Below are 13,089 nucleotides of genomic sequence, written 5' to 3'. Positions count from 1 at the left end.
AGGAGAGACTGGGCTAGGATTCGGAAAAGTCCTTAGGGCACTGGCCAGGACTAACAGTTTCTTGGGGTTTTCTGGGGCCTCTAGGGAGCAATGTTCTAGTGGAAAGGAGGGGCCGGGCTGCATAACCTGATTCTAAATGGGACAATTCTTTCTCCAGACTGCCTCCAAGTAGCCTCAAGGCTGCTCTAAGCTGCGCCAGTTTGTCACACTCCCCTAGGTGCTGGTATGCCAGCCAAGAAAAGCCAGAGAGCAGCAGGCTCCCTCCCTCTATCTCCTTACTCTGGCATGACCCTTACCCGGGTGCTTTGAGGGGGAGCAGGGCAGAGATGTTCTGGAAGTTCTAAGCCACACAATGACTTCCCAGAACCTCGCCCTTGCTTACCTTCCAACTTCCTGGTTTACACATCTCATAGTCAAGCCACCCACATTTTATAGTCATATAGGAAAACCACAGGGTGGGAGGACAGCAACCTGTGAGACTGCAAATACTTCCGATAGGTGCTACTCCTTCTAGGAAGTGATGCCTAATTGTTAGAGCACAGGAAGGACTGAGGGGTCAGGATTTCTGGGTTCTGACTTGAAATTCACTTTAACACCCTGTGCCTCTGTTTTCTCATACGTAAAATTAAGGGGAATATATACCTTCCTCCCAGAGTTATGAAGGCAGGTTGAATTAACTGTCTGTAAAGTACTTAGAGACCCTGTACTAAAACATGCTATAGAAGTGCAAGTACTGTTCTATCCTATCCTATCCTATCCTATACAGATATAGGCTACTGTGTATAGATACAATGAAAACAGCAGGAAATTGCACCATCAAAAAGTTCTCGGTGACACGAAAAGCTGCAAAAACCAAATTTGAGTAATTTGTTTTCAGAATGCTGACTGTAGTGTGATTATTACCTCTTTGCAATTCTAGAGTGGAATAAAGGGGTTGCAGTGTAAGAAAGAAATTGGCCCAGGAAGCAGGCCCCTGGTATAGGAAGGGGCCATTTTCTCCTGTCACATTTTAGAACAGAACCACACCAAAAACCCTGGCAAGTGACATGGAAAATATCTCTTTGATCATGAGATTGCCAGCCTCAGGCATCCCAGGCTGATATGTACTGTATATATTAAGAAAGCCAGTGATGCTTGCCTGACACAGATGCCTTGGAGCCAAGTTTCAATGGACTTGAAGTGATATTCCATGTCTCCATAGGAGGGAGAGACAAACCTGTAGGAATCAAAGACCTGCAGTCTGCCCCTTTTCCACCTGGCCCCGAGGCTGCGCTCACCAGACCCCAGCCAGATCTCCACGTGGACAATGTCATGGAATTGCCTCCTTCCTGCAATGACAAGGAAGTGACTGCATTTTTCAAAGTTGCCTTTAAAACTGCATTCTGGGAAGTGCTGGGCTGACAGCCTTGGAGACTGTCTATCCATAGAACTGGCACTGACAGACGGTGTCACTGTTCAATCAGTGTGTCTTGCCCTGACCAGAAAGGATTACCCTTGCTGCTGAGAGGGCAGTTTAGTCTCCATATCCATTCAGTCATCCATCCCTCCTCAGAGACTGCCCCCACCAAGAACTCCCAGGAGGAAATCCAAATGGCTTGGGGCTGTCTGTGATGTGAAAACCTGTCCAACAGGCTCAGCAAACTCATGGCATACAGGCCACCAAACAGCCGTCCAGTAATAACAACTTCAACTGGCAACTTTTTGTGAAATTCTCACAATTGCACTGAAAATTTGGAAAGATATGGCTGAAAATCTCAACACCAAAAAAGCGCCTTTCTGGTCTGGTTCCATCAGGAATTGCAAAGGTAGTCGTGAGAATGGCCAAAACCAGCCCAACCCACATCTTCAGAATTCACAAAACGTTTGTTTTAAGTTTAATTCCAGAAAGGTGTAAAAATTTGGGAGGGTTATTACTTCATTTAACCTGGATCATTCAAATCCAAATTCACAGCCCTGTGTGATGGCTCATAGCTACTGTAACAGTATCATAGAATATCAGGGTTGGAAGGGACCTGAGGAGGTCATCTAGTCTAACCCCCTGCTCAAAGCAGGACCAATCCCCAGACAGATTTTTGCCCCAGATCCCTTAATAGGCCCCCCCAAGGAGTGAACTCACAACCCTGGCTTTAGTAGGCCAATGCTCAAACCACTGAGCTATCCCTCCCCCCCAGCTGTGTTATATGCTTCTCTCTGAGATTAGATGGATGGGGGAGACACATGTGGGGTACATATGAGGATGGATAGATAGAGGTGGTATGTATGGGTAACGATGGATGAACGGATACGAAAGGGAGTGGGAGTACATATGAGGATGGGTGGAGAAATGGATAGATAGAGGTACATAGAGGATGGGTGGACGGATAGATATCTTTGTTGACATTACGGTCCGGGTCGAAGTACGTTCCTGAAATGAAGATGAGGTCTCCCGGCTTCATGTGCTCCTCACTGGGCAGAGTGATGGGGAGTGTGTCGTACTGATACGCCTGGTTTCCTGGACCGATGCAAAAGCCAAATTCCGATTTTAAGTCATGCACCACCCTCCGAATTAGTCCACAGCAATCCAGGAAGAGTGAGGATTCGTACTCTGGAGCTGGGGAGCAAGGCAAGTACATCACCAGTAGGTCAGCAAGACGACAAAGGAACCTCTATTTTTATCCCGCAGGAGGACAGGAGAGTCGCTTTGTGAGAAAAGATGCAGCGAGAGGAAGCTTTGCACAATAATTCAGCTTTGTCTAGGGACAGGCACACCAATGTATATTGTTCTTCTATTTGCCAGAAGCTAGGAATGAGCGACAGGGGATGGATCACTTGATTACCTGTTCTGTTCATTCCCTCTGGGGCACCTGGCACTGGCAACTATCAGAAGACAGGATACTGGGCTAGATAGACCTTTGGTCTGACCCAGTAGGGCCATTCTTACATTCTTATGTTCTTAATGTGGACAAAACCATAATTCCCAGCTACAGGCCTCAATGCCACGTCCTAGAATCTCCACCCATTTCTGGAACCAAACCTGAACTGGACCTTTTCGCAGTTTTGGTATTTTTTCCCCCTCCATCGTTTCTGATTTGTGCTGCCTCTGCATTTCTGGATGGCACTTTCAACTGGAATGTGAAGTGCCAAAATACTACAAGGATGGGCTGAAAGGGTCTGCACTTACTGCCCGGCTCGTGATACTTCTTGGCGTAGGGCACACCTATGTAACTCTTTGCCTGCTCTAGAAACTTCATCCGCAGCTGCCACCGGTAGTCGGGATCCTGAAGTCTGCTCTGTATGGACAGTTTCTTCCCTCGGAGCATCTGCAGTTCCTCCTGAATCAAAATACAAGGAGGAAAGGAGGAAAATCCGGCAGCAAGCGCTGTCTGTTTTTTCTCAAGACAAAACTTTTTTTCTAGAGAGGAGAGTGCGCGAAGTCAGTGAAAGTCGGAGTCTGGCCCAAACTCAATTCTAGCTCTGGCTTCGGCCAGCATCCCCGAATGAGGAAGTGCCAAGCCTCTGTGAATACTCTGGCATTTCTTCCTGGAGGTCACAGTGACCTTCGTGCTCGATGTGCCTGATTAGCTCCAATGTGTGGCTCATACAGACAAAGCCAGAACCTTGCCCTTGCTTACCTTCCATCTTCCTGGTTTACACATCTCATGGTCAAGCCACCCACATTTTACAGAGTCATATAGGAAAACCACAGGGTGGGAGGACAGCAACCTGTGAGACTGCAAATACTTCCGATAGGTGCTACTCCTTCTAGGAAGTGATGCCTAATTGTTAGAGCACAGGAAGGACTGAGGGGTCAGGATTTCTGGGTTCTGACTTGAAATTCACTTTAACACCCTGTGCCTCTGTTTTCTCATATGTAAAATGAAGGGGAATATATACCTTCCTCCCAGAGTTATGAAGGCAGGTTGTATTAACTGTCTGTAAAGTACTTAGAGACCCTGTACTAAAACATGCTATAGAAGTGCAAGTACTGTTCTAAACTATACTATACTACACTATACTATACAGATATATTTCAGAGTAGCAGCCGTGTTAGTCTGTATCCGCAAAAAGAAGAACAGGAGTACTTGTGGCACCTTAGAGACTAACAAATTTATTAGAGCATAAGCTTTTGTGGACTACAGCCCACTTCTTCGGATGCATACAGAGTGGAATAAATATTGAGGAGATATATATACACACATACAGAGAGCATAAACAGGTGGGAGTTGTTTTACCAACTCTGAGAGGCCAATAGGCTACTGTGTATAGATACAATGAAAACAGCAGGAAATTGCACCATCAAAAAGTTCTCGGTGACACGAAAAGCTGCAAAAACCAAATTTGAGTCATTTGTTTTCAGAATGCTGACTGTAGTGTGGTTGCCTGATGTTACATTGTTGCTTAAGAAGTTTATGGTTGGAATGTTTCTACTAAAATGTTTGTCTATGTTCCCCCAAAAGTCTTACAAGATCTATTGATGCAATGACAGCATGAAAGAGAAGTATTATACTCTAGTTCCAGACTATAAAATGTATCCAGATTTATGTAAGGAATAACATGCCCACCCCAGCATATATAATAAGGTTATCCTTCTCTTTCAGGATTCTCATTTGCCATAAAGTAAGAGCACCGTACCTAATACAAAGAAAAAATCGAAACAGATAAAATTAATATTAATAAAAATATTAAACTGCATAATTATTTGAAAGATTCCTTAAAAAATTAAAATAGGACTGATGAACTAATACTGCTTTGCACTTACATGGCACTATTCATGCGAGGGACTCAACATTTTGTATAGAAATGAGCTTCCCCATTAAACACAGAGACAAAGGTACAGAGAGAGATCAACACATTTGCTCAAGCTGAGACAGTGAGTAAGTTGCAGAGACAGAAATAGGAGCCAGGCATCTCGATTCTCTGCCTTCTGCTCTAACCATTTCATGGACTGACTTCATTAAATAGATTAATGAAGGCAGCAGGCAGTGTGAGCATCCTATGGTAATTTTTTATGCTGGGAAAGATGATGCCTGTCTATGAGCAACGTTGCTTTTTTGTGTTAAATCTTCCCTGGAAATATTATTGCTTCCCACTATAGAAAGATACAGTGCTGGGAGGGAAAACTACAATCTGGGTAGCTTATGTGAGAAGTCTGGACTGTTTCCATATGATACAGATCATCCTTGCGTTTAGATGAATAGCAATGCTCCATTCAACAGGAACTGTACTGAAACGAACACTTAGGGCTGATAGAAATGCACTTAATGATGGAATACCAGCCTCAGCCGTTGGGTGACAGTATGGCGTTTTCTCCTGATACTGGCTGTGGGAGGGTTGGACTATCCAGAGAATCTCTTTCATTCAAAGATAGTTTTATTAGTGACTTGTGATGGCAGCTCATACATTCTGATTGCCCTGTTTTCTTGCTCGGTCAGTACAGCGTGTTTCTCAGGAAACAACGTTTTAATAAAGCTGGCCACAAATGCAGGGTAACAGTCAAGATGTAGCTGGCACTGTAACCATTTATTATAGTTTATTTTTTTCTAGCATGGCATTTGCACTTTCTGACAGCAGCAATCTTCCCAGATGATGCCTTTTTTATGGGGTTAAGCACTCTTTGGGTGGATGAAGCCAACCTCTTGGAGGAAGATGAGTGTTTGTGTGGTTAAAACAGGGGATAGAGAGTGAGGAAGGCCTCCTCTAGCTCTGCCACTGGCACACTGTGTGACCTGGGGCAAGTCACTTTGCTCCTCCGTGCCTCAATTTCCCCATCTGTAAAATCCTCCCAGGATTTAATTAATGCCTATAAAGCACTTTGAGATGCTTAGTAATTAATGCAGACTTTACTCTTGTGCCTCCCAGTAATGAGGAATGCAGTTGACACCCAGAAGCAAGCTGCATCCACAACTGTTGTGAGATGTTTATATTACATTCTAATGGGAATTTTCTTCCTATAGATTATGGGTAGCAGGTTTTCAGCAGAGGCTTCTCAATATTCTGGATTCAAGATTTGAGATAGTCAATAGCCAGGGAGTACAGCAAGCAGTACATATGTGCTTAGCAAAGTGTCCCTTTCTGGTATAGCTCTAGCATTAGTCTCAAGTGCAACATATAAAGGGAGCGGCCTGATTTGGCCAGAGTCAAAGATTGGGTCCTAAATGTCCTCCTGAACAAGGCTATCTGCAGTCAGAGAAAGCCAAAGGCAAAGAAACCATCATGCCACTGCTTACATGTGTTGTGTTGCTAGTACTGGTCCTGGAAAAAAGATTCCTACTTGATCTACTGTGTCCTACACATCTTGCAATTGTCAGAGAAAGCAAAAGTGCCTCTCATTCAGGAAACAGGCCACTCCCCCTTCTCATCGGTCCTGCCTCAGCACTGGGGGCTGGACTAGTTGACCTCTCAAGATCACATCCAGCCCGACATTTCTATGAGTCTGTGATTGGACAACTGCATCCCTCGCAACATTAAACTTGGTGATGGGCCCAAACCAAACCTCTGGAACAAAGTGTTGGAGGTAGAGAAAGGAGAGGCCTCAAGTCTGGATTCATGCCTTGGGGCTGGCTTTTAGGGTAGCTTTATAATGGGTCAAACCACAACCTCAGATCTGAACACCTTAGAACTTTGGGGAAGTTCTGTTCCGGTCTGCTAATGAAATCAGCACCACCTCTTTCCTGCACGTGGAGGAAAGATATGGGAAATTCATCTTACAGCGCTTTGCTTGTCTATAAGGTGCTTTGGCTATAAAATGATCTTGAAATTCAAGTCATTGGGGAAATACAACCCCCTCTTGTCTGGGTCAGATAAATAAGAAGGTCAGAACATTGTACAAGGGCACCTGGAACTGAAGTCACTGTTCACAATTTCATCAACCCATCATTATCACAATGGGTGGCATTTGCCAAAGCACTGAGCACCCTGAATTCTGCTTGAGATCAATGGGCGCTGTAGGGGCTCTGCACCACTGAAAATCAAGTCTTTTGTGGGTAGAGCCATTGTTGTTCAGGGCAAAAGCTGTCTGAACAAGTGTGTATGTCCTTGCACCATCGCAGCCCGGTCCAAAACCCAGTGAAGTCAATGGAAAGACTCCCATTAGCTTCAATGAGCTTTGGATGATTCCCTTGAGATGCACAAATCCTTTAACTTGGAAATTCTTTCTCTCTCTCTCTTTTTTACCTCTCTCTGTTTCTTCTAAACTATGTTTAAGGCTCAGAAGAATCTGAGCTTCTGGATTTTCAGCTGCAACTTATGACCCACCAAATCAGTGAAGTAACATCACTTTCAGCCAGGCAGACCAGCTTAAGCAAAATGAGAATCAGCGGGTGAGGTGTGGAAGCAGGGAAAAGCAAAGCAAACAGCTATTGTGTACTGCCTTTCCCACCGCTCGGGTTTCTGGCAGCCAGAGGTTAAAATCCCAGTAGCATTATTTATGTGGGAGTCACCTGCCCTGCCTGAGAGTGTCCTGGCAGATACACTTTCATGCCTGTGTTCTCCTGTGTGGTGTAAATTCACAGCAACTGACCTACGTCACCTAATGCTCATAATCACCGAGCCAGGGCTCAGCACACAGGAAGCAAGGCTGGTGTCCGTCCGAAAACAAGGTTAATTTCTAGCATGATTCCACACACCCTTGAGCTCTCCCCCCTACATCAGCTAAGACAAGATCTCATTACAGCCCCCTCCCTCCAATACACCGGATAATGAAGGCGCTGAATTGCCCTTCTCCTGCAGAAACGGGCCAAGGGAGATTTCTCCAGTGGTAACTGAGCATATCTGCCTCTCAGCATCTCACCAACCTCTCGGCCCGCAGGAACACAGGAATTGCCAGAGTGGATCAGACCTATGGTCCATCTACTCCAGTGTCCTGTTTCTGACAGTGGCTAGAACCAGATGCTTCTGAGGAAGGTGCACGAACCTCTGCAGTAGGCCGTTATGGGATAATTTGGCCCCAATCCCTGTTTCCTTGTAACCCCCATTAGTCAGAGGTGGGGCTGCGTATAACCTTAGGGATGTCACATTGCAGGGAGCACAGTTTTCACCTCGTCCAATGAAGGTGGGAAGGGTAGAACCAGATACAAAGTTACTAGGGGTGAACCAAAAAACATACCATCAGAGCAGGGCTGAAATGAAACTCAAGCCATTTTCCAACCATGAAAATTCCCAGATTATAGAAAGGCAGATTTTACACTGAGTGGTTTGTGTGTCACTGTTTCATGAGCCAGGACAAGGCCTATGAAACAGGAAAAGAGACGAATCTTTTTCTATCAAAATGAAAATGGTATGCACAAAATACATCACTAACTGCCAGGGGCCTTCCACATCCTGCTGTGGTCTTTTCAGGGAGGTGCAGCTGGCAGGACATTATTAAGTGATAAGACAGAACCACCTGGGTCCTAGTCCTAAAACTCTGATATTGAAGCGCTGCCTCACCACTGGCAAGGCAACCAGCATCCGATCCACCTTCCTCTCATTGAAGTCAATAGAAAGACTCCCAATGGACTTCAGGGAGAGTTGAAGCAAGGCTTCGGAGCCTGGTTTTCAGAGGTGCTGAGCACCCACAGTTCCCACTGACTTCCCTGGGAGCTGGATTCAGCCCTTATATTAATCAGGCCCTCGACTCTGTGCCCCTCTGTGCCCACCTGTGAAATGAGCATGCTAGTTCTTAGAGAGCCTACTGTATCAGTGGGCGAGGCTTAACAAATGTTTGGAGAGCCCTTTGGACAACAGGTGCTATAAAGATGCCAAGTATTATTGGAGGGGCAAATCCCCGAGTCCTTGTTCTTGCTCCATTGATACGTATGGAAGCTCTGCCTCAGTGGAATTTGGGTCTGGATTTTAGTCAACGGTGTTTCATATTCAGCCATGCAAAATTGTTTTGTTTTTATCACACTTTAGCCTCCCTCCCCGGGACTTCCTGGTGGCTCTCACTGAATAGAGATAACTGGGACTGGGAGCCTCTCTCCTCTTCAAACTGCAGGGCCAAATTCTGATTTCCTTGGTGCTGGTGTCAATCTGGAATAACTCCATTGCAGGAGTTACTGCAGATTTACACCAGTGTAACTCAGACCAGAACTGGGCCACAGGTGCTTGGCTTCTGTGATTCCACGGACTAGGTTCTGCCAGGCTGGAAGTTCCAGGAACCAAAACGCAGTTTCAGGCAGCAGGTGTGGCAGAACAGTAAAAAAAAAAAATCTAACAACTTTTGGCAAGCAAGCCCTGTGTTTTTTTTCAAGGGTGTTGAGCATTCCCAGACTGCTCCCCGTGGTCTCTGTACAGACTTTGGTACTGGGCAGCACGGTGATGAATCATTTGGCTCATAGATCCAGTGATAGCGGATTAACTTCCTCCTGGATTTACCCCACTCAACTCAGTAACAGCAGCAGAGGGATGATCTCAGCTGTTTTTCCATATTTACTTCTTCACTCTAACTCCCTCTGCCCACAAGGCAATACGCTGGGGAGGGAGATTAAAATCACAGTTCCTCCAGACCAGTGATGGGTGCCTCTCCAAAGGTTTGGAGGCTCAGTATGAATAAGCATCTAAATATTTGGGAGTGCTATGAAGAGGGCCAAAAATAGAATTAAAGGGCTATTGCAAGGGCGGAGACTTTTGGCAAAGCCCAGGACTGGCATACCAGGGAGAACTCTGAGTCAGGTTGAATGCCGTGGTGGCGATGAACGCTTTGTGAACACGTGGACAGACGGACGACTGGGAGTGCATTAAAGCAGAGCAGGGGACAGGCTCAGGTTTGCAAGACGAAGGACTATTTGGAATTGTCAAGACCGAGGAGCCCAGGCTGCCGTGAGGGTAGGCGGAGGAGAGGCTGCGGTAGCTCAGTGCTACAGTGCATTGGCCGCTGTGGTAAGGGCTGAACCAGCAGCAGGGGCTGACCACCAGGATTAGCAGCCAGTGTCAGGGCATCAGTACTGGGCTAACGGGAAGTGCCGTAGGTCAGGACCGAGGTGTGTTGGCAGAGAACTGAGTGGGGGGGAAACTGGCACAACACTTGCCTGCCTTTGAAGTTTCAATAAGGACTTGTCCAAACCCCACCAGTCAGGCTGCTTTCAAACAGCTCTCCTCTCTCTTTCCCACCCGTTCCTTCCCACTTGATCGACTATTTTCCTTCCAGAAAAGAAATGCCCTGGGCCAGTCATGGTTTTTACGCTCGATCCCCTCCCCTGCCCCAGTCCTACGGGTTGGGAAAAGGCTTGCCAGGCCCTTTGTTTGTGCCTGGACTGCCAGGAGCTCATTGCCCTGGTTCAGGTGATTTAACACACTCTGCAGTTGGCAGGGCTCTGGGGGCCTCTTCTTTGTTGCAGGGGCGTTTTTGGCAAGCGGCGAGTGAAATGCGGAGCCTTTTCGAGAGCACTCAATCCACCTTTCCCGTCTGGGTTTGGCTGGCTGTGGAACAGCTGGCTTTGGAAAAAATAAAGGGCAGGGATGTTTTAACAGCAGAGGAGTGCGCGTTTGATGAATGCTGAATGGTGTTTGCTAGTCAAGGAGAACCCCTGCTGCTGATGCAGAACCTCCATCTTGGGATCTTTTGGGGAGAGGTGAATCTGGGCTGAATCTGCTAGATTAAATGCTTATTTAACACTAACTAAAATCAGGAATGTTGTACCCACCTCTACCTCTCTGTCTCCCCAGTACTCTAATCTCTGCTATTCCGGACTTGCACTGTCCTGGAGATTGCAGCCCCAAGCAGCGCACATGGCTCTGACACTGCACCTCAATCTTGACTTGCAAAATCTTCCAGGCTCCTGAGTCCGAGCCTGCAACGCTCATGCCCTCCTTGTCTTCCCACTCCACGGCCTTACGAATGCAATACAGTTTCTACTTGCAACACCCCTTGCTATTGCATTCCTAGATCTCCTCTCGGCACCATTTGCTTGCATGACAGTAAGTGCCCACTTCCTCAGAGCAGCTCTTCCTGGGGATACTGGTGCCATCTGAAAGTGCTCTAGGTGAAAGGAGCATGTAGAGGTGCCACTGAGAAGCAATTTGTAGGAGTGGGTAAATATTATTATGTAGCTCAGTGTTTCCCAAACTTGGGATGCCGCTTGTTTAGGGAAAGCCCCTGGCGGGCTGGGCCGGTTTGTTTACCTGCCGCGTCCGCAGATCCGGCCGATCGCGGCTCCCACTGGCCACGGTTTGCTGCTCCAGGCCAATGGGCCAATGCTGGAAGCGGCGTGAGCTGAGGGACTGGCCGCCACTTCCAGCAGCCCCCATTGGCCTGGAGCAGTGAACCGCAGCCAGTGGGAGCCGCGATCGGCCAGACCTGCAGACACGGCAGGTAAACAAACAGGCCCGGCCCACGTGGGGCTTTCCCTAAACAAGCAGCGTCCCAAGTTTGGGAAACACTGATGCAGCTGATTCAATACAGGACTGTCACGACCCCAGCCTTGCTTGGCCTTGGTGAGCCTGCAGTGAAACACTGAACAACTATTTTGATTTTAGTATTTCATACCTTCAGCCAAAGAGGACCATCTGGTGTGAGGCAACTTGCATGGAACCTGGACGGAGGAGCCCAGATTGCAGAAGGGAAGAGTTTGAAGGAGGCACCAGAAAGTCAGTCTGTGTGCACATGGCTTGAATGCTAGCTGCCGTTGCAGAATTTCCGTGCACAGTTCTTTTAATAAAGAGCTAAATTAGTTTTTCAAGCAGGGAGCCCTTTCATGCTATTGCCCAACAAAGTACGTGAGACGTGGTATCGTCCACTTTGTCATTGGTGCAGGAGACCAATTGATACATGGCCCCAGAGATGAAAGGACAGTGTTTGAGCTCTGCTCCACCTGCCTCCCCTGGAAAAGGAGCATCAGCCTCTGTAGCTAGTGATTCCTGCCATGTGAAAGGGGGTATCATTGTTTGTAACTGCGACATGTGCTATTTGATTGAGACGAAAAAATAAAATTAAATCTCTTCCCAGCCATCCTGTTTGTCTGAGCCTTATTACATAGTGCCAGAGGAAAATTAAATCTTTGGCAAAAGTGATGCGAAGGAAGGGACCTGAATCACTCAGGGAAACTGGCAAATGACTGGAGGGGGTGGTTGCAGCACTTCTCAATTTTCCTTTAATCAAGAGGTGTTGCAGAGAACTTGGAGAGGATGAAATCCTCCATTCTGCTACGTGGAGTAGGCCCACAGGTCTGCATCTCCAGGGCGGGAGGGTGTGTGTCTGACAGGGGCTGCGAACTACTGGATAAAGTCATTTTGAAATGTCAAGAATGCTATGATCCACATAAGAATGTCCTGTGGGGAAAGGCACATTCTCTTAGAAGAAACCAGCTGCCAGGTAAGATCATAGACTATTCTGTCCCAGGCCTATGTAATAAAGATTGGCATGTGGAACTGAACAGTTAACAGATGGGCTTATTCGCATGCTAGCGAGTGAATGCAGATGATCAAACGGGTGCATACTCTCTACAGAACAGGATGGAAAAGATGTTCCTAAGGAATTTAATGAGGTGGTTACTGGCCTGGGATAAAGAAATAACAGTCAGAATCAAGCTCCCTGCTTTAAAAAAATATGACGTGGTCATTTTGATCAGACAGAGACATAAAGGATTCTGTAAACCATGGCAATTTGCAGACTCTGGACGCCACGCACAGGGAATGTTCTTGGAAATTTGAAGGTAAAGAACACGGGGGGGGGAAACAGCATTGCAGTTTGACAGTTGCATACACCGTAGGGATTTGCTTTGACACAAGGGAACCTTTCCTTGTCTCTGACTAACAGGCACATGGATGAATATCTGGGGAGACATCTTTGATTTTATATTGTAGAACCCTTTTTAAAATCAAACTGCTTTGGAAAACACTGCCGCCTCTTTTACACACACACACACACACACACAGAGGAGGGGGATGCACTAAGCAGGGGGATGGGAGGTCAGAATTGTGAGGAAAATGTGAAAGCAAATGGATGTCTATTTAAAACAACTAGATTTGATACATTTCTCCACTGTGAACGGTCCTCTAACATGCAGTGTGTTGTCTCCGTGGGACAAATTCCCTGACACATCCCTCCTCTTCTGTGCTAGGGTGGGTCGGAAAGCCAAGGAAAAGAAAGTCTGTTCCAAGCACGTCTTGCTCTCCCCCGCCAATGAAAACAAG

The 13,089-nt window shown here is 46.7% G+C and overlaps 1 protein-coding gene across 1 annotated transcript in view; it reads right to left on the bottom strand.

Moving 5' to 3' along the window:
• Positions 1-13,089, bottom strand: part of TTLL10 (tubulin tyrosine ligase like 10) — a 197,374-nt gene that overhangs the window by 50,680 nt on the left and 133,605 nt on the right. The window contains exons 2-4 of the mRNA XM_054009101.1: positions 3,161-3,311; positions 2,384-2,590; positions 1,139-1,328 (exon numbers count right to left, since the gene is read on the bottom strand). Of these exons, the coding sequence (XP_053865076.1) occupies positions 1,139-1,328; positions 2,384-2,590; positions 3,161-3,299 (536 nt within the window). The 5' untranslated portion in view covers positions 3,300-3,311. The remainder of the gene's footprint in view (positions 1-1,138; positions 1,329-2,383; positions 2,591-3,160; positions 3,312-13,089) is intronic.

The sequence above is a fragment of the Malaclemys terrapin genome, chromosome 19 (assembly GCF_027887155.1).
Source record: "Malaclemys terrapin pileata isolate rMalTer1 chromosome 19, rMalTer1.hap1, whole genome shotgun sequence".
NCBI classification, from domain to species: Eukaryota; Metazoa; Chordata; order Testudines; family Emydidae; genus Malaclemys; species Malaclemys terrapin.
This window is presented reverse-complemented; position numbering and strand designations above follow the sequence as displayed.